General features: G+C 39.7%; 1 protein-coding gene across 3 annotated transcripts in view; it reads left to right on the forward strand.

Annotated features, from left to right (window-relative positions):
* The first annotated feature begins 902 nt into the window (after positions 1 to 902).
* Positions 903 to 22,855, forward strand: part of LOC143280085 (rRNA N(6)-adenosine-methyltransferase ZCCHC4-like) — a 28,775-nt gene continuing 6,822 nt past the window's right edge. The window contains exons 1-8 of one of the 3 annotated variants that reach the window (XM_076584602.1): positions 903 to 932; positions 6,796 to 6,923; positions 8,203 to 8,407; positions 10,605 to 10,794; positions 12,672 to 12,766; positions 14,015 to 14,096; positions 15,174 to 15,387; positions 18,174 to 18,265. In XM_076584602.1, the coding sequence (XP_076440717.1) occupies positions 6,851 to 6,923; positions 8,203 to 8,407; positions 10,605 to 10,794; positions 12,672 to 12,766; positions 14,015 to 14,096; positions 15,174 to 15,387; positions 18,174 to 18,265 (951 nt within the window). In that variant the 5' untranslated portion in view covers positions 903 to 932; positions 6,796 to 6,850. Of the gene's footprint in view, positions 1,128 to 6,795; positions 6,924 to 8,202; positions 8,408 to 10,604; positions 10,795 to 12,671; positions 12,767 to 14,014; positions 14,097 to 15,173; positions 15,388 to 18,173; positions 18,266 to 22,855 lie in introns of all 3 variants that reach the window. The other 2 variants (XM_076584599.1, XM_076584601.1) reach the window with 2 other exon arrangements.

Here is a 22,855-nt window from a genome sequence, read left to right on the forward strand (position 1 = left end):
ATATATATGATAGAGAGAGAGGGGGGGAGACAGACAGACACAGAGAGAGAGAGAGAAGAGAGATTTTTTTATGTTTTGTTTTTGTTTGATATGAAAACTGATGTCATCTCTTCCATCACAACTTCCTAGTTCTTATATGGTACACATAGTAGTGGTTCAGTCACTGGCTCTAGTCTAAGCCTTACAGTTACATATATATATTACACATCCCATTCTCGGATTTCTTATCAAATGATAAGGTTTGCATACCAAGTGAATTCTAAACTGAATTGCAAGGTTGTTTAACCATCAAAATCAAAAACAGCTTTACAAAATTCTCATTGTATCCAGATTTTGTTTAAAAATTATTGTAGTGTCTGTTGCGGCATGTACTGTCGCCCCTGCATGGATTGTCGCCGGTGACAATACGTGCATCCCTCACTGCACGTAATGTCAATAGTTCACCAAATTAATTGTCTATGTTTGTTAGGTTGACAATAACAAAGTGTAATGTTTTCCCTCCTGATTAGTTGTTTTCATAAACTGGTTGAGTAAATCAGTTTAGGTTTCATGATCTTGTGTAGTAAATATACTAGATTTCTTAATACCCGAAAGACATGAACACCCTAACAGCTGAAGGCCTACAATACTGAAGCTGGGCATGATTGTTAGTTATGAACATGATTATTCTGATTTTCTAATCACATCTGCCCTACAAACAATACATGAAGTGATATAAAACTAGTCTTTGCTTATATCTGAATTATTGAATGTGACACATGTTACTGAACAACACTTGTTTTCTACGAAAGTGAACAGTGGCATGTGAAGAGTGTGGCAAGAAAGGGAGACTAGCCAAGACCACAGCTCATTCACAGGTAGGTATTCGTAGATTTCGTCATGTTATTCAAGCTTCTGGTAGGAAGACACTTCCGCCCACCACTGACTGCCATGTGAGTGACACGAACAAAAACACAAACCGTGTGATGTATTCAGCGCACGAGTGATCACTCTACATGGTGATAATGATTAAATCGATGTTATATTTTTAAGTGCGTAGCTGTGTAGATAATGCTGATAAACGCTGAATGGTTAACGCTTACATAGCCATTATTCACAGAACGGAACACGAACACGAGTGCACGACGGTAAGCACGTGTATGAAAACGAGTGGTTTTTTGTTTGTTTTCTCCAAACATTTATCTTCGGAGTATGTCTCACTTTACATTATCCACTATTCTTAATTCATTGACACAGTATAACGGCAATTTACTTGAACAGATAAAACGATAGTATCACTGATACTATACTAGTATACATGTTATGGTGCTGGTCAGGCATATGATCTGCTCAGCAGATGATGAGATCCTTTGTAGCATTTATGGATGAGTCCAAACGCAGTGACGCCTCCTTGAGGAACTGATGTTTTAATCCATTTTCAGTGGTCGTCTCAGGCCGCCACAATATGTGCTGCCAGAAAAATGTCGTTCCAACGTTGAGATACAATACAAAAAATCATTGTTTATATTAGAGTCATTGACTGACTGACAGTATACACATTCTTCCCCTGTGCTTTTGTTTTCCCTTTATGAGACAGGAAAACTTTTAAATTGGTTAATAATATTGTAATATATACTCTACATTTCATCCCCTCAACTCTGACTGGCCATCTGTCTTTTGACAGGGGAAGAGATGTAGAGTATATAATTTATTACTATTAGTTTTTTATTACAAATACAATGATATTTAGTTTACACAAACTTACGATTTTTCTGTCTGCAGAACGAAACTGAATGGAAAGAACACAGGGGAAGAAATAAGGATATTGCTGACTAACCAAGAAATATGGAACAAGGGAAAGAACAAACGTATACCAACTTTGAATCCATTCAAAAACGACAAATTTGAACGCATTCAAAAGTGACTGGATGATTTTTTTGTTTTTAATAGCATTTTAAGAAGTTTGTCATAGATGAAAACAGGCAAATTAAGTGTGAAACCTTGATATCCATGTTATTATTTTATGCAACAAAGAAGGAACTGTTGCTTTATAGGGTGTGTTTTGTCCCTACACCAATTCCGCTACTTTTACTGCACAAAACGACTGATATACTCAGTGTTCTAGTCAGGCCTTAACTGAGAGCCTATCAAATGCTGCAGAATGAAAGAGATTACTGATTAGGGTCCTGGGGGTTGGGGGGGGGGGGGATCAACATATAATGTAAAAATGAGATAGAATAAACCATAATTATAACATTGGTAGATTAATAACTAAATAAGAGAGTAAAATAAAAGGGAGAATATTTCACACACACACACACACACATATATATATATATATAGAGAGAGAGAGAGATCTACAGACACACACACACACACACACACACCATGCATACTCTATCTTATTTAGTTATTAATCTACCAATGTTATAATTATGGTTTATTCTATGCACACATGTATGGACTTCCATGTATGTTTGTATTTGTGCATGCATTTGCCCATTCTTCCGATTGTCTTTTCACTTTTATTTGTATTATTAGATGTAAAAGGGGATGTTGTGCATGTTCTTTAAGATAATTTGTATATGTATCATATGAGTTTATACTTATAGCTTTAACTAGAAGTCAATTTAGAATCTTTCTTAAACTTATAAGATTTTGTAATTGACTGTTGGCATTATTGATTATAATTATCTGAATTCTTATTGATAACTTGATAAGTCAGTGGCATTTTCTTACATAGACTTTGATTCACTTCACCTCAAGATGATATTTAATAACAGTGTTTAGCAGAATTGTCACTTTTGTATTGTGTGTTTGTTAATGTTATAATTTATATACACCCGTATATATATATATATGAAACTAGTCACCAAATAGTCCAGCATAGCAGGAATGACATTTTAAGTATTGAAATGCACAGATTGCAATATTATTTAATGACTGATGATAATAATAATAATATACATTTATATAGTGCCTTTTCTCTCTACGAGCTCAGGGCGCTTTACATAAAAATGATAAAAGAAAAATATTACAAGTTACAAAAAAATGTTCATGACCACTCCCCACACACACACTCTCCCTTTCCCACTCTTCATATATCCAAAGTGAGCTGACATGGGTATTGTTGGAGAAGAAGGAAGCTGAGAGTGCTGATTCTGTTATACTTATAGATAGGTTTTAAAAAAATGAGTTTTTAGCTGTGAGCGAAAAGCAGAAAAAGAATTAGATGAGGAAGGTTGTTCCAGATGTGAGGAGCAGCCAAGAAGAAAGAACATTCACAATTGGTTCTTGTATTGACATGAAGTTTCAAAAGGTAACAGTCAGAGGAAGAGCGGATATTTCTTGCAGGAGTGTAAACACTGATAAGGTCAGAAAAATATGTAGGTCCTGCGGAGTGATCTTATTTGTGATGATGAAGAGAATGAAAGAGAAGGTGAGAGAAAGAAAGCACGAAAGAGAGGAGGCGTGAAGAGAAGACTGAGAAAAAATAAAACTAAGCCCCCACTGCCATCTATGATTTTATCCAATGTCAGATCTCTTAATCCAAACGGCAGAAACTGTAATTTAGATGAAGTACGAGCAAACTGTCGATTTTTAAATGATTTTAGAAACTCGTGTGTGCTTTGTTTTACCGAAACCTGGTTTAGTGAGAAAGTGTCGAATGAATGTGTTGCGATTGATGGTTTTAACACTCCGTACAGAATGGACAGAGACTGCAAGAAAGTGGGGAAGAAAATGGGTGGTGGCGTGTGCCTGTATGTCAATGAGAAGTGGTGTGACAGTGCGAATGTGTGTGTGAAGAAGCAACTGTGTACACAGGAACTTGAACTCATATCAGTGTCGCTGAGGCCTCGATACCTGCCATCATTGTGATTTAAAGAAAGCCTTACCTTCTTTTAAACAATATGTTACCTGCCGGACCCGACTGGACAAGACAATTGATCTATGTTATGGGAACATTCCTAATGCCTACAAATCTGTTCCCCTTGCACCAGTGGGTGTATCTGATCATGATGTTGTTCATTTAATCCCAGCCTACAGACCAAAGATACAGACAGAGCCAATTGTGAAAAAGAGTGTGAAAGTTTGGACGTCAGAGAGTGTGGATGAACTGAGAGGATGTTTTGATTGTACTGATTGGAGTGTGTTGACTGACCCATGTGAGAATGTTCATGAAGCAGCTGATGTTGTTACATCTTATATCAGTTTCTGTGAAGACATGATAATTCCGACAAAAATAATTAAACTTTTCCCCAACAACAAACCATGGATCTCAAAGTCTCTCAAAACAATTTTAAACGAGAAAAAGGTAGCGTTTCAGTCAGGGAACAAGAAGGATAGGAAATTGATACAAAAGAAGCTTAGAGGTGAATTACGAAGGGGACAGAGGGAATTCAAGTCAAAAGTAGAGCAACAGTTTCAGACGGGAAGAATGGCAGATGCATGGGATGGGTTAAAAATTATCACTGGAGAAACGAAAAGGAAAACAGTAGCTTGTAAAATGGAAAAGGATGAACAGATTGATTTTTCAAATAAACTGAATGATTTCTACTGTCGCTTTGAAAGGAATGATCTGGGAAGGGAACTGGATAGTGTTATCTCACAGTTGCAGGAAAAGATCAAAGATAGGAACACAGGTGAAGACTTTGAGATCGATGCAAAAGTTGTTGAATCTTTATTTTTAAAACTGAATGTCACGAAGGCAATTGGCCCCGACAATATCTGCGGAAAATTACTGAAAACATGTGCTTCCCAGTTGTGTGACGTGTTCTGTAAAATTTTCAACTGGTCTCTGAAGGACTGCTCTGTCCCCAGCATCTGGAAAAAATCTACTATCTGTCCTATCCCCAAGAAAAAGAACCCAGCCGCACTAAATGATTACCGTCCTGTTGCCCTGACTTCAGTAGTGATGAAATGCTTTGAAAAAATTATTCTCCGACATCTTCTTTCTTTCACTGAACAGCAGCTTGACTCTCTTCAGTTTGCTTATAAAGCACACAGAAGTACTGACGATGCTATCCTAACTCTCCTTCATAATGCTTTCCTTCATTTGAATAACACGGGATCTTTCGTTCGTATCCTTTTTGTTGACTTCTCTTCTGCTTTTAACACAATACAACCTCATCTCCTTGCCCTCAAACTGCTAGGCATGGATGTTGATCCGAAGCTTACTCTTTGGATAATAAGTTTTCTTCTCAATAGAACTCAGTCCGTCCGCTTTCATTCTGCCCACTCTTCTCTAAAATCTACTTCTACTGGTGCACCCCAAGGTACAGTGCTGTCCCCTGTTCTTTTTACACTGTACACAAATGACTGCAGAGGCACGGAGGAAACTCCTGTCATAAAATATTCTGATGATTCAGCAATTGAAGATCTGTCCAACTCTGATGCTATTTATTTCAGTGAAATTAAAAAGTTCTGTTCCTGGTGTGAGAAAAACTATCTGGATCTCAACGTATTGAAAACAAAAGAAATGTTAATAGATTTTCGGAAAAACCCCTTGCCTGTAGCTGACCTTGTTATTGATGGTCAAACAGTGGAGAGGGTAAATGAATATAGATATTTAGGGACCATCTTAGACAATAAGCTGACTTTTGACAGAAATGTTGATTCCATTCATAAGAAATGTCAATCTAGAATTTTTTGTTTACAGAAGCTTAGAAATGTTGGTATAAATTCAAATATTCTTCAAAGTTATTAACGATGTTGTATCGAGTCTGTGCTTACAGTTTCATTTATGTGCTGGTATGGAAGTTTGGGAGTGAGGAGTAAGCGTGTTTTGAACGATGTCATGAGTGTATGCAGTAAAATTGTGGGAGTGAAACAAGCTAGTATGCAAGAGCTGTATGAAAGTCGAGTGGTTAAAAAAAGCAGGCAGATAGCAACTGACGACACCCATATTTTAGCAAAGTATTATGAGCTATTGCCATCAGGACGACGCTACAGAACTTTTAAGTTGAAATCCAGAGCTCTGAAGACTTTTATTCCACGTTCAATCCACCTTTTAAATTCTTGAGAACTGTGTGTGTGTGTGTGTGTGCGAGCGCGCACTCTCATGTAAGACGTGTGAAAGTCTGTGCATGATAGGCTGTACCTTGTTCTAGTTGTGGGGTGTGTGTGTGTGTGTGTGTGTTTACTGAGCTTAAAACGTGACAATTGGTTATAATGAATGTGCAATATGTAGGAAGAATAATGTGCAATATGCAGGATGAATGTACAATGAATATGTCTAATGCTAACGTCCATATTCTAAATGTATTTCTGTTTAATAATTACGATGTAATAATTAATTGCAATGTTTTTAAAAGCGAATATGTGAAATGCTTTTATTTGAGAACATATGTTTATTACTCTTGTTTAATCAAGTTATCCGCGTGTGTGGGGTGGGGGTGGGGTGCGGTGCGGGTGTGTGCTGATTATCTGGTTGTGGTTTTCCGCAATTCATCTTTATTCTTATCTTATCTTTCTATTATAATCAATGTGCAGTATAGTAGGCTATGTTTATAATTATATTCAAATAATGTTTCTTAATTCTTTCTGTTTTTACATTAAGAATACTAGTTATTACCTGCAGTGTGTGGATGTGTGTATGAAACGATGTATGTGATATTTTTTATATTTGTATCTTCGTAATATTTGTTGGGGCTGTTGTTGGCTTTTACAGTTATGGTCCCCATGTTGTTTACTTGTCTATGTTGTGATAATGCACCTGACCAAATTTCTCCAGTTGGAGATAATAAAGTTATTCTTATCTTATCTTATCTTATCTTATCTTATCTTATCTTAGCAGACACTGTTGATTAATTGCAGGCTGGTGAGTACATGTCCCTGTGCTGTATACTGCATGCAGTGACTTGTGAGCCAGATGGCAGCATCCTGTACCAACACTGAAGTTATTGTGGACGTCAGCTCTGCTGATGTGCCCTGCTGCTCTCATGGTATGTGATCATGATTTTCTTTTCTTTTTTCTTTTTTCTTTTTTTTTTTTTTTTTAGACTTTAACTGAGATCTCGAAAACACCTCTGTCCCTGTTTGTCTGACTGCCTATTTCTCAAGCACTTGCTGTGCTTTGAGTCATTCTGTCTGTCTGTCTCTTTAATTTCGTTACAGTAATTTAACTTCTCAGAAACTAGCACTTTTACTTAGCAAAGATAGCCTATTATAGTATTAAGACTTGATTTAAGTCTTAAAGTTAACAGTCTGTCTTTGCTGTTGCTAGTTTCTGGAGTCTGTCCCTCTTACTCTCACCTCTCAGATATCTGTTTATCAGTTGTGATTGTGTATACTATAGACCTGTACATTTGAATGAGAGAACTGAGTAGATGAGTGATGTGGGTGCGTGTGTGTGTGTGTGTGCATGCGTGTGTGTAAAGCTGGATAAGTGTGTAAAAGGTGTGTATGTGTGAGAGGGTGTGTTTGTGGTGTATTTCATGTACATGTGAATGTAACTTCAATTTTTTTTTCAATTGCCAATATTGATTGCACATAGACAGTTGACATGAGTACATATAGGGAAGAAAAAGGAGATACAGACTCTGACAGAAAAAAAAGAAAAATTATTGAATTTGAAAAAATGGAAAACAACAAACAACATAATGACATACAAATATAGTGAAGACAAGTAAGGAAATGAATCATTCAAATATGTCATCAAATATACAAGAGAAAAAACATCCATTCCACCCAGAATATATCATTTGCATATATCATAACGTATGTTTACTTACTTTACTCAACAACAAACCATTGGAAAATTGCACCATTAAATTCATACAAAAACGTCTTTGACTTTGTAAGATTTACAGTTACGATTTGAGAGCCTTATAGTTTTACTGTTAATGAACATGTTTTATGTGTTGTTTCCTATCAAAGGTAAATATGGTAACCATTTTATCTTGAAGCTGTATGTATCACATGTGACCATTGTGTTTAATTTTTTAATTTTATCTTGAGATGATACGATTTTGAAATGAGTGAATATTTTGGAGGCATTTATCTTATTTACATAATATCTAATATATATATATATATATATATATATATATATATATATATAGTACATGTGTACATACATTTGTATATCTAGGAGGATTAGCAGTTCGAGAACTGGGTCTGTAATTTATATCAGTACAGAAACCAAAAAGTATTATAATCATATATATGATTTAATTTTGTAGTTGTACCTATGATTGAATGTTGTTGCTGTACCTTTTTCAGGTCCAACACTACTGTTTGAACGTTACACCAAATCAAAGGGCAACAGAAAATTCTATGCTTGCTCAGCCTTCCGTGACCGCAAACTGTGCGGGTTCTTTCGCTGGGCAGATGAAGGGAGGAAGGAGGAAGACAGTCCACATACCAGTGACCCCATTGCCAGCAGTCCTGGTTGTCATTTCCTGAGTCGCTTGGCACAGAGAAAAAAGTAATGATTTCTAGGGAGCTTTTATGTAAATCAGCTTTGTTTTTTTTGTTTTTTTTCTTGTCAGAAATTGGGTCTGGTGTGCTTTGAGGGTGAAAACATTCAGAAGGTATTAGACATGAGGGGGGGAATTTACATATTAAAAATCCTGTATGTGTGTTACTGTGTGTATGTGTGTGCAAGTTTATACAGTTTGACGCCAGGACAGGTGGCAGGGTTCATCCACGAAACAACGCACAGCAATAATAGTTCGTTATTTTTCTTTTTCTTTTTTTGTTTTTGTTTTATTTTGTTTCAATAACTAATGTTGCTCTAATTGTATGTCCTCGATTAATGTGTACTATACTTCCTCTCTTCTGGGAGTGGTTCGTCCTCTATTGGTCCCCACTGGCACCCAGCTCTCACCTATGGGTCCTAGATGCTGCTGGCATGTGGCAGCACCCAACCCCCGGCAACGGCTTTGACAGGCTGGCTAAACTAGGTGAGGGTAGCCGACGGGTCTCAAAACCTCAGTGAATTAGGGCTTGTCTACCCAAGCATGTGAAGACTGGATCTGGCGGACTCTGTGGAAGAAACTTTCATGGTTCAACGGAGAGGAAGGCGGTTGCAGCAGAGCACTGTGGAGTGCTGAGGGCAGGATGAGGCATATAGGACATCCTGGTCATCCACTGCATTCGTTTTCATCTCCAGTCATCTTGACCTCGTCTTGCCACTGGATACAGACGGTCTCGGACAAGAGAGTGAGGTCGACGGTGCGCAACTCCTCCTCACTATAAACAAAGTCATCGCGCAAGTCATCAGTCATCCTTCATCCCATACCATCATTTTCCCCAAGTCCTGTGGAGACAGGCGAGCAACGAAGCGACAGGTGTGGGTACACTGGCAGTCGTAGCCACGGACCTGCACACAGGCGGCTCAGGCCATAGGGTCGTTTTTCACCGACTGGAACAGCGGTGGGGATCGGCAGCCCCCTGAGCGACTGAGCAGCCCTCTTCAGGACAGCACTGCTCACCTCCATGGCATGAGGAAGGGGCTAGAAAAGGTGCCCTAAACATTGCCTGCTCCACACCACGCTAGTCAGCATACCACGTCTGACGGGGGCCCTACTCAAGCGGTCAACACACAAAGAAAAGAAAGAAAACCTTCCGGGCGCGGATTGGCTTGACCAGTCATCTGCGCACACACAGAGCCCAACCCACCCACCCCCAGGATGACTAGATGGTCCTCATCGATCCCGACGGACGAACCACACACTATACTTCCTAAGATGATTTCGTTGCTTATCCCTCACATGGAACCTACATACTCACATCAGAGCAACCTAAGTCTCAGACAGCTCCAAACACATGTATAATGGTAAGATATTTGGTGAAACTGTTCATGAAACAGAACAGCCAGATAAAGAACTTTGTATGTTTAGAAGAATACTACTTTGAATACATTTCGAAAAAGTGTATTAATTGAAAACTGACATGTGAAAAAAAAGAGGGAAAAAAGAAAAAAAAGAGGCACAAACAAACAAAACATTTTGCTGTTTTTTGGGCCAGTGAAGAAGGTGTGTGAAAGCACCAAAAAAAGAAGAAAAAGTTGTGGTGCTCCATGACCTGCATGCAACTGAGGCCTAAAAATTAAAAACAAAAAAAACATGCGATCATGTAATATGTGTGTATGTGTATGTACATATTTTTGGATTTTCCCCCTGTATTTTGACTGTCATTTTGCCATACACACTGTTGATATACTCTATTCACCATGTTTTAGAAGTGCTCTATAATTTAAGGAATTCCTTGTGATATACTTTTACAATTCAGTGAGTGATAGGTTGTTGTTTTTTAAGAAGAAAAAAAAAAGCAAAATAATCCAGTCTTTTTCAGGGGTACTATAACACACACACACACATATATTTATTTATGGTATTTTTTAATCATAAATAATGATTGCTTACTGTTTTTAGTGTGGGTTTCTTACTCTTAGTACCATATCCTTTCATTTAGAATCAGTTTTTAGTAAAGATACACTTTAATGTTTGTGTGTATGTGTGTTCTTATTTGTGCAGAGCCAGTAGCCTGTAAGAGGAATAAATGTGAAAGAAGCGAATAGCGTAAAGTCGTGTATGAACGCATAGTGCCTTCAATCACAGCATCAAACCTAACTTGTACTTGAACTGACCACTGCTTGTGCTCTGTTCATCTTGGAACAGATTTCTTCAGTTCAAGAAGCAAGGTCTGTCCAAACGATGTCTGTGTTCCACCTGTGGCCTCCTCCTCTTAGCTGAGGAAGTGATGGAACATGAAGACAAGGGTCACTGCATCAAGCGGCGCATTACCAAGGCAGCTCTGCAGCATCCAACCACTCTGTTTGAACCACAGGAAGACAACAAAAGCTATGCTGTGAGTGACATCTCGTGCCTAAGTGCACAGAAATCTAAATTTGATGTAACAAGGAACTTGGATACAATGAATTTTTGGTCATAACGAAGAGATATCCATTTGCTATCCACAGATATTTCTTGTACCAAATGTTCAGTGAAGGAGATATTCTAACTTATTAGTGGTGGGTAAAATTTATCTTAGCTACCTAATTATTATGTTTTATAATGAATTTATTAATGCTCAGTAGAATATGGTTTAAAAAAAAAGAAAAAAAGTTATGGTCCTTACAAAAACTGATGAAGAATTTGTCATGGCAAAATATAATTAGTGTGTGAATTTTAATGATGCCAGTTGTAAATCAGTTAGCTCCATAGCTCCAGAGGGCTTGGAGAGGATGACGTCATTCATGAGGCATGCTGGACTCACTGTGAAGAGGCAAACAGGAAGAAGTCTTGCAGTTGAGATATGAAAAAACAGAAAAAGTAAAGAGGGACGGAGGTGATGGATATCTTCCATTGACCAAGGGCATTTTTGTCTTTTCACGTCCATGATTGTTTGATTCCATTGGCCACCAGTGATGTGGAAAGTTAAGTCAGCTGACAGATTTGTCAGTGAAAGAAATAATGAAAGGAACTTTTTACTCCCTTGTTTTTTAGTTCCCATAGGTTGTGCGGTTACAAGGTGATTCTGCTTTTCTCAGGAAGGATTTCTGATTGGATTGTTGTATAATGCAGAGCCCGTTGTTTTTCTTAGTGAGTTTTAGCATTCATGTATCCAGGTGTGGATCCATCCATTGCAGAGTACAGCTGGCAAACATCTATGTGTGAACATGAAGATGGCTTCTGTAGGTTTTGATTTCAACCAGATACTGATCTGAGGATATGCTTGTGACAAGTCACAGTGCATTGAAAAGTTTTTTTCTGGCAGAATGATGTGACCCATATAACAACAGTGTGTGAAAGAGCAATCATGTTCATAGATTTAACTGTGAAAAGTGACATTCCTGTGAAAGAGCCATAACTGAAAAGTGACATCCTTGTGAAAGAGCCATTACATTTAAAATAGATTTAACTGTGAAAAGTGACATCTTTGTGAAAGAGCCATTAAATCTGAAACAGATTTAATTGTTAAAAGTGACATCCATGTGAAAGAGCCATTACATCTGAAATAGATTTAATTGTTAAAAGTGACATCCATGTGAAAGAGCCATTACATCTGAAATAGGTTTAACTGTGAAAAGTGACATCCATGTGAAAGAGCCATTACATCGGAAATAGATTTAACTGTTAAAAGTGACATCCCCGTGAAAGAGCCATTACATTTGAAATAGATTTAACTGTGAAAAGTGACATCCATGTGAAAGAGCCATTACATCTGAAATAGATTGAACTGTGAAAAGTGACATCCTTGTGAAAGAGCCATTACATTTGAAATAGATTTAAGTGTGAAAAGTGACATCCTTGTGAAAGAGCCATTGCATTTGAAATAGATTTAAGTGTGAAAAGTGACATCCTTGTGAAAGAGCCATTGCATTTGAAATAGATTTAAGTGTGAAAAGTAACATCCTTGTGAAAGAGCCATTACATTTGAAATAGATTGAACTGTGAAAAGTGACATCCTTCATCATTTTGTTATCCTTGTTATAATGTATCATATTAGTTGAAAGTACCATTCGTTTTACCATTGGATACATTTTACCATTGGATACATAGGACAAAAATGCAAAGCTCCACAGACAGACCAGATACTAATACAAACACAGTAAAATAATGTCATTTAAATTCACACAGATGTGTCAGGTTTCAGGGATTTTTTTTTTTTTTTTTTTCCTTTACAAAAAATTATTCTAATTTTAAAAAGATTACTTACACATGAATCCCTTATCCCCTCTGCAGCAATACCTATTTGCGGACTCCGCTGTGAAGTTCTTGGTGCAGCGTCTGGAGGATCAGAACAACAAAACACATGTCCTGTGTGTTGGGACACCCAGGTGAGCGTCTTCTATTTTTCATCTCTCGAACACTGCCCTTTCTTTTGGGGTCCCCAAAGCATGGTTTTCTGCTGCAAAAATGCTTTTAGATGCACCCAGAGCAATCCTGTAGGGTGTGTTGGAAAGAAGAATTTTAACCAACGACCTTTGTCTGAGGTGAACTGAGCAGACACAAACTTATTGCAGAAAAACGCTGTTGGAGCGGCGCTTTTCTGAATTTTAATTTAGCTGCCGTTGCGTCTCGCATCCTGCAGGCTTTATCTGTCCTCAAAACTGTGCACATTCTGATGGTCTGTGACATCATAGCCCTCTCACCGTGGTGGGCGATTCAAATGAGATTTCATGGCAGCATAGTAATTTGCTCAGGCTAAGTTTGCCTTTTTGCAAAATATGATTGAATCAGCATGAGTGTGTGCTTTATTCTGCATTTTGATTATTCAGTGACATTTCATTTCCAAGTTTCAAAGCGATTTTGCTTGAATGTGCAAAATTTCAATACATATTTTTTTTAACCTTCAACTCTGTTGTGTCAGTGCAGACTTAAATTTAGGTTCCTGATACCTGATTACAAATTACTTGCACATTGGTTTTGTTTCTGACTTTTGTTTTGCTGATGTTCACTTTTCTTTCTAAAAAATATTTCTTTTACAAATTTTGTGTAACATGCCAGTTAAGGGAATAACTGCAGCGTTTAAAGGGGGAGTGGACAGATGGGAGACTCCCTGAGAGGACAGAAGTGGATCTCTGCTTTCAGGGGTTGCAGCTGCAGAGTTATGTGAGCAAGCTTTTACCTCTGTGACCTTTTTTTACCCCACAGTTCATGCAGCCATTTGCCATTATGAATGATGGGTATGTTTATGTTTCCATGATTCACAGAACCTCTGCACGGATGAGGGGATTTGTGATATGCATGTTTTCCCATCTGCATGTGTACTGAGAGGAAGGCGACTTCGCCCTCGGACTTACCCACTAGCAGGTCTGCATGTGTGCTGACCCAGGACTAGTTGGAAGAAGGAAAAATCTCAAAGCTGCGAGGAAGTGCTGGGATTCAGATCTCAGATTTCATTGGCATTGTGCGTGACACTCATGAAGTCAGTAGGGAAAATTAAAAATAATAAAAAAAAAAATAAAAAATAAACCACTGGAGAAAAAACAATAAAATTCACAAAGCCCTGTGTGTGTAACCAATGAAACTGCTATAAATACTATGATACAAATACTAAGACACCACTGATTTTGCCTTGCCAGGCTGCACGAGGTTCTGAGAGCACTGCGCAGAGAGGGTAACACCCAGATGTCCAGTCTGCTCATGGATCTGGATTCTCGCTATGTAAGTCACTCCATTGTGCTGGGACGACTCATGACTGATCGACCGCTTTGTCTTGTGCCTTGTGTTTTATTCAGAAATGCCAACTCTTACGATTTTGCTGTATTTTGTTACGCTTGATCGTAGTTTATTCCGACGTTATGCCAACATCAAAATTGTTCAGACAAGTTCATTTTTGACAATATAGCATGGGCACATGCTTTCCTGTCGTAACATTACCCAGACGCTCTAGACCTCTTGATCACAAGGCCCCAGGGCAGTCACTACTTACCTTAGTCTCACATGATGATGCTCACCTAGTTGTGTGTGTGTTTACATTGAAACAGCATTGAGTGGACCAATCAGCTCCAGTAGCAGTTACACTGTGTTTCAGGTTGGCCCAAGTGTTTGTATGCCTTGTAGATAAAATGTACATTTGCTGATGTCGTTTAAGAGTCCAAGTGTTCCTACCAAATTCAAAATGTTCCTACCACATTTCCTGATTGTTCCTACAAACATTTGACATGGGTTGGCATCTCTGTTGATTTATCAGAAGCCTCAGTCAGAGGACTGACCAAAAAGTGTGTGGTGTGATTGCTGTGTGCAGGAAAGAAAGATGGGTGTGAAAGAGACAGGAAAGGTTACTATGTGTATGAATATTTCACTTTTTTCTTTTTGACTCTGAGCCAGATCATTCAGAGTGACAGGCACTACAAGCCGCTGATAAGTGTGTATGTTTGTGTGTGTGTGTGTGTGTGTGCGTGCACGTGTGTATCATTGTGTGTTCATGTGTATGAAATGAGTAAAACTAATTTGTAAAATAAACAAAAACTTTCATCCAGCTGAGTGTATTTCATGTATGTTTGTGTGTTGTGCAGTGTGTGCATGTGTGTGTGTGTGCGTGTGCAAGCCTATTTGTATCCATTTGCGTGTCTATCTGTGTGTTTGTTTACACCTGTCTGTGCATGTATAGATGGTCAAGTGCATGTGTGTTTGTGAGCTCCTCAAACTTAACTGAGATATTGCCGGCTGTACTGCCGCACCATTTTCAGCCCCCCACTTCAGTGACGATGTTTCATGTGTGTGTGTTTCCACAAACAGGCCCAGGTGTACTCCAAAAAAGTGATGTGTCGCTACAATATGTTCAACCATCATTTCTTCGACCCCCATGGAGAGGACCAGTTCAAGTCGTTTGTGCGAGAGGCAGGCAGAGGATTGGTGCTGGTGACTGACCCCCCTTTCGGTGGAATGGTGGAAGCTCTGGTCACCACCTTGAGAAAGATTGAGAAGACGTGGAAAACGGAAGTCCTGACAGGTGAGGCAGTTGTTGTTTTTTTTACTTTGTTACTGAGGTTTGTGGGAGTGTGTGTGGTTGTGGTGATGATCTTTTTATTTCTTCATCTGTTTCTTTCTCACAAAAAAACGTGTGTGCTAGAGAACAAAATATCCACTTACCACCTCATTGGGGAAAAACAGTCTAATTTTTGTCCATTTTCTGTTCTCTCCCTTTCTCTCTTCTACATTTCCTTTCCCTGTCCAGAGAACAAATGACAACATTTATATTTGTATTTCTTTTTATCACAACAGATTTCTCTGTGTGAAATTCGGGGTGCTTTCCCCAAGGAGAGCGCATCGCTACACTACAGCACCACCTATTTTTTTGTATTTTTTCCTGCATGCAGTTTTATTTGTTTTTCCTGTTGAAGTGGATTTTTCTACAGAATTTTGTCAGGAACAACCCTTTTGTTGCTGTGGGTTCTTTTACATGTGCTAAGTGCATGCTGCACACGGGACCTCGGTTTATCGTCTGATCCGAATGACTAGCATCAGACCACCACTCAAGGTCTAGTGGAGGGAGAGAAAATATAAGCGGTTGAGCCGTGACTCGAACCAGCGCGCTCAGATTCTCTCACTTCCTAGACGGACTCGTTACCTCTAGGCCATCACTCCATTACCTAGATCAACCCCCCCTCATACTCTTGACTTGCTGCAAACACATCTTACTCATCACACACACATACCTTCTCCTGCACATGCAACAACACTAACATGTTTTTCTCCACACAACAAAATAAGACACAGGCACACAATAAGCTTACTCAAAACTTTATTGTCTCTTGCTTATAGATAGGCACATGCACTTTTTCATTACATACGGATGTGGTTATGCATTGATTGTGTTTGAAGTGCAGCTTTTGTGTACTCTCTGACCTCTCCTCTCTGATGTGGCTTCTGTTGTGATCTTGATTGGGAGTCTTTGCAGTACAGTCGTTGAATTCCTTGACACTGATTATTCATGAAAAAATGCTTTGTATCACAGAAGTTCCTTCAGTTTTTCTGTTCTTTTTTGTTTGTTTGTTTGTTTTGTTTGCTGTTCATTCTTCTTTTTGTCATGTAGGAAGGTGTGGGTTATATATTTTTGGATTTTTTGTGCTTGATTTCTTACTGATTTTCCATTTTAACCATATCAGGGGCATGTCGTCAGTGATTCTCTCATTGTTTAATAACTGCAACATTCCGTTTGGCCAATCTGTGGAACTTCTTGCTTAGTCTGGTTTCTTCTGCCATTCAAGTTGCGCTATGAGATTACCAACACAGTTGGCAGTTGTGATTCTGCAGGCAGAACTTTATACTTCAGTAAAAATACTGCATTGCTTGACTGTTGTGAAGGGGCATTGGGTGTGTGAGGGAATGCGATGAGTTTGCTCCCTTGTGTGCTATGATCAGTCGACAAGACACTGAGATAGAAAGAGTGTCAGTGGTGATAAAAGCCCATGGATACAAATTTCTAGCACAGGTATTGTCCCAAATTCACGACGGGTGCAATGGCCAAGTGGTTAAAGCATTGGACTGTCAATCTGAGGGTCCCGGGTTCGAATCACGGTGACGGCGCCTGGTGGGTAAAGGGTGGAGATTTTTACGATCTCCCAGGTCAACATATGTGCAGACCTGCTAGTGCCTGAACCCCCTTCGTGTGTATATGCAAGCAGAAGACCAAATACGCATGTTAAAGATCCTGTAATCCATGTCAGCGTTTGGTGGGTTATGGAAACAAGAACATACCCAGCATGCACACCCCCGAAAACGGAGTATGGTTGCCTACATGGTGGGGTAAAAACGGTCATACACGTAAAAGCCCACTTGAGTGCATACGAGTGAACGCAGAAGAAGAAGAAGTAGTCCCAAATTCACGACAGGTCTTGGACTTGCGCATGTGTGATGCTGTGGTTATGTCTGTCATGATTGTGCTCTGCTGATGCCTGTGGGTCTTTATTATTACAGACTCCATGGGAAAATGGGTCTGTTTGTTTTTTTGTCTTTTTTGTTTGTTCTTTGTTGGTTTTTTTCTATGCTTGCTGGTGAGTGTCTCCTTGTTCACATGTGTCTTCTATTTGCTTCTATTTGCTGTGTGTGCTGTAGCCACAGCCAAGTGTGTCCCTGTGCTGGAGCTTTTGGCATGTTTCACACACGCACGCACACACGCACACACGTGCACACACACACACACACACACAAACACACATGAACCAAATCCAAAAGTACCAAAATATATGCTTACCCTTAATTATCAGTGCTATGTTTTTGCAGGGAAATATCTGCAAAATTGAAATGCATCACACCATGGCACATTGAATATAAGTAACTTATAAGTACTAGCATGCATTGACAAGATTCTCTTGAAATAGTATGCAAATGGTTTTAATGACCATAATCTTTCATTTATAATTTTGTTTTTGATAATCAGGCAAAGTGAATGCAGGTGTCCTTTTTTTTCTTCTTTTTTATGGTTTTGTCATTCAATCATGTTTTTGAAGACAAAGTACCTCCAAGTATTATGGTCTTCATCATAGTTCATAGAAAAGAGGAGTGAAATGCTGTAATTATAATTACGGTGTTTGGGACAGACTACTATTTTCCAGTGCTGTGTATGGCTCCTCCCATACTAACCACACGGAGAAACAGTTAAAGTAAATGCTTTAGCTGCCAGTAATATTAGCTGACAAGGATTTTCCAGGAGCGTGGTTCATCATGCATGTCATGATGAACACAAACAGATATATGTTGTGTAATGATGACCATGGTATGATTGTCTTCCTGCAGACGCAGATCTTCCGGTGGTGTGGTTCTTTCCCTACTTCATGGAGAAACGCGTCTGTGAGTGTCTGCCGTCCCTCACCATGCTGGACTACAAGGTGTGTGGGACCAAGTGTTGGAATACTGTACAGTTCAGCGTTTGTTTACATTTGATAAACAGGGAAATAAAGAATAAGTCAGATAAAAAAGTTGGTTTTTTTTATGATAGTCCAGTCCAACTATGGTCATCAAAACAGCAGAGCAGGCAACTTCTGTCCCAACTATCTGGGCCAGAATTTGATTATATTGGAGTGTGTCTTGCCAAAGTTGCATCCCCACTCTCGCGACCAAGAGGGTTTTAGGACAGTCGGCATTGGGATGGTTCCCAAAGGCCAACCAGCCCCCAAGGCTTCAGCATGAAGAGCCAGTGCACTTTTGCCTCCTAGCTTGAGAGTCATAGTTCTTCACAAAAGACTAAGCTGTAAATGACTTCCCATTGCAGTGGAGAAACCATTGATAATACAGCTCTCACTTTGCTGTTGGTCCAACTGTAAACTTATGTCAATCTATGATACAACCTGAGTGTTGGGACTAAATGCACATTTGGAATTACACATTTGGTTATTCTACAGTCCTTGGTTATTCTTTTTTTATTTTGTTAGCCAGTGACCACTGGTGTGGACATAAAGAGCAAGGTGCCAGTATTTAAAAGGAATATTTTATTTTCATTTTCCAAAAACATCTCTAAAAGAGGTTGCTGTTTAGTATTTGCCAGTGCTCAGCATGTCAGTCAGTAACATTTGACTCATTTTTTACATTAAAACGATTCAACAGTTATTACTAATTTTGAGCTGTTAATACACTTTTTTTTTTCTTTCTCTCCCTCTCTAATATACCTCTTTTTTTTCTTTCTCTCTCTGTTTTGTATGGGCACTTTTACATTTTTTTTTCAAAGGAAATAGACAAATTGAGGGAAAGTAATGATAATTGTCATTATGAACATTTTTACTTTGCTGTTCAGTGTGACCTCACAGTGCGCCACGACAGCATTTTGCATGCTACACAAAAAATAGACATCTGATAGCTGTGAGTTGTTACAATTAACATTGCCATGCAAACAGTTTCCTCCCCCACTCTCTCTACTGCAGTGTTTGGTAGGCTGTCAAGGCCTGAACAGCATGTTGGTTTTATGTACAGGTCAGGCATCTGTCCCTCATTTTTGTTTTTAAGCAGATGTTGTGTTCCTTACAGCAAATTATAGTTGAGTCTTCACGCTTTGATGCTTCCGTGGAGAGAAACTGAAACTTGCAGTAGTGAAATCAGCTTAGTTAGATTATCATTACTGTTGTACATACATGTACGCATGCACATGTTTGCAAGTATACCTGTGCACACATACACACACGCACGCACGCACACCCATATCCATACCCCCCCACACACACCCACACACCCACACCCTCATCCACACACACCCATACCCCCTCTTACACACCCAGACACACACACACCCACACATGCATGCACACATCCATCTCCACCTCCCCCCTCCCCTGCCCCCACCCCTCCAAAAAAAAAAAATCCATATCAGGGAGTAAACGAAACACCAGTGCCAATACTATCAATTCGACAAGGACAATGACTGTCTGCTAACCAGAAAAATGGTGTTATTATGAAGATATTTTGAACTGGACCACTGCACCCATGAAATTCCAGCATTGGTGAGATTCCATTGTTGGACTGGAATTCTGCATTGACAAAGGGGATTATGCATACTTTAACAGTTCAGACAAAGGGGATTATGCATACTTTAACAGTTCAGACAGGGGATTATTGATTGCATACTTTAACAGTTCAGACAAAGGGGATTATGGATTGCATAGTTTAACAGTTCAGACAAAAGGGATTATGGATTGCATACTTTAAAAAGTCTGACATGTGGCCTATAATTTGTATTTGTATTTCTCTTTTTATCACAACAGATTTCTCTGTGTGAAATGGAGTGAAGTATACCTTGACATGCATTGAAGCATTCTGTGAATTGACATGGACTATAAGTATAGCAGGTGCAGTGATGCTACACTTACAGGTGCAGTATGACAGGTGGACTGTGGAGTGAAGTGGACTGGAACAGGTGCTATTTTGTGACAGTTGCAGTACAGGGCTCAACATTACCTTCTTTTCCCACTTGCCCTGGTGGGCAAATCACTGAAAAGCTCACTAACCTGGATGGATTTTGCTCTTGGCTGACTTTCAGAAACTTGGGTTCGCATGCATGTGCATGCACGTTCACACACACACACGCACGCACCCATGCACGCGCGCGCACGCACACGCACACACACACACACACACACACACACACACACACACACACACACACACACACACACACACACACACACACCCACACACACGCACACACATGCGCACACAGAGAAAGAAGCAGTTAGCCCCTTTGATATACCTGATGTTTGTTGTATTGGGTTTCACAGAAGATAAATGTTGTTTTAAAGAAATGACACAAGTTTTCTCTCTCACTTAACACAGCACTGCCTTTGGCACGTTTTCATGGTCAACTGTCAGCCATGGAATTTTTTCCAACCATTTCAGCAGAAAACTACATTCTTTCTCTCCTCTAAAGTCTAAGTAGGTTTACAGTCTTCTGTTGTTTGCAACGTTTTTCAGTTTTGTCCCTTCATACTCTAGAGTATCTGCCTTGAAATATGGTGTCCCACAAGGGTCCGTCCTAGGTCCTGTTCTTTTCGTGCTGTATGCGGCTCCTGTGTCGGATGTCATCAGTCATCATGCGATGTCGCATGAGAGCTTTGCTGATGACACACAACTTTATCAGTCGGCTTCCATAGCTGAATTTGATGCACTGGTGACTCAAACACAGGAGTGCATTGCTGGCCTAAAGGACTGGATGACTCTCAACAAGCTGCAATTAAATGATGATAAGACTGAATTTATGATAACCTGTCCAAAGAAGTTTCGTCAACATCCTTCCTTTCCTGACTCTGTTCTGATCAATAGCACACCTGTTTCACTTTCTCCCTCTGTTCGCAGTCTTGGTGTAATCCTGGACCAGTCTCTTTCCTTCCAACAGCACATTTCGAATATCTGTAAAGTTGCCTATTTGGAACTGCGTAGAATCAGCTCTATCCGCCACTATCTCTCAACCGATGCAACCAAGACACTTGTATGCTCTCTGGTTCTCTCAAGATTGGATTACTGCAACTCTCTTTTGGCCGGCCTTCCCAAATACCTGTTAGACAGACTCCAACGAATTCAGAATAACGCTGCCAGACTCATTTGCAGAGCTTCTAAATTTGACCATGTTTCTCCTCTCCTTCAGTCTCTCCACTGGTTGCCTGTTTCTGATCGAATAGACTATAAGCTATCCACTCTGACCTTTTCCGCAGTCAACGGATCTGGCCCAAAGTATCTTTCTGAACTCATCCATATCTATACCCCGTCTCGCCAGCTCCGTTCTTCTTCTGATACTCGACTTCTCAGGATACCTCACGTCAGAAGTAAGACCTATGGACACAGATCGTTTTCTTTTCAATCGCCAAAGACGTGGAACAAGCTCCCTGATAACCTCCGTCATTCTGATTCCCTCGCATCTTTTAAATCTCGTCTCAAAACTCACCTTTTCCCTCAGCAATAAGTTCAATTGTGGCAGGTCCACAACTACATGCATGTATATGAATGTGTATCGTGTGTGCGTGTGTTTATGTAAGTTTGTGCCTGCCTGTGTGTGCGTATGTGTTAGGGTAGCTGTTAGATACACATGCATGTTAATATGTATGTATGCAGTGTGTGTGTGTGTGTGCGTGTGTGCGTGCGTGCGTGCGTGTGTGTGTGTGTGTGTGTGTGTGTGTGTGTGGTCACATTTTGGTGTGTGTATGTAACATAGATATAATGTTTTATGTTATCAAAAGCGTTTTTGTAAAGCACCTAGAGCAGATTTCTGGATAGTGTGCTATATAAGTATCCATTATTATTATTATTATCCACAGAGGTTGATTCGCTTGTAAAATAATTATCACAAGTGGAATGACATTAGAATCTATCCTGCCATGATTTTGACTGAGTTGTATGATATGATAGGTGGAAGACATAACTATGTTGTGAGAAAAATTACCTTTGGCTTTGCAACATAAGCAACTGATGGCACATCACCTTTAAGAGGTGCACAACATCTGCCTTTTTCCAGTGACCACCTGTCAAAGTCAGACTTGAAACATCATCTGTTAGACATTGTCAAAGGCAATAATGCATGGTGTTGTGGTTTGTTAAAGTGCGCTGTGCAGCCCAACACATCCGTCTTCAGCTCTCAGGGTTTCTGTTGGGGTTACCTCCCCCTTAGCTCATGGCCCATAGACCCGCCCTGTGAGCACAGGGTGGATTGTTTCTCCGAGGATCCCACCCCGGAGCTAGAAATTACAGCATGCCTCTTGATTGCATGATGAACCCGTCGCGGGACACTCTGGGTATTCCAGTGAGTGCAACAGTGCCACCTGCTGCCCCCCACCCCATCCTGATAGGAACATCGCCAGTTGTACAGGGCTATGAATATCATAGCTGGCCCTCATTTCTGAGGGTTGTCCCCCTATCTGCCACCTGGGAACCCACCAGGTTGGGGAAGGTCGCCCGCTGCTGAGCTGCTGATAGCCTGTCCCTGGGTCTGCTAGACAAAGAAT

Source organism: Babylonia areolata, chromosome 3 (assembly GCF_041734735.1).
Source record: "Babylonia areolata isolate BAREFJ2019XMU chromosome 3, ASM4173473v1, whole genome shotgun sequence".
Lineage (NCBI taxonomy): Eukaryota > Metazoa > Mollusca > Gastropoda > Neogastropoda > Buccinidae > Babylonia > Babylonia areolata.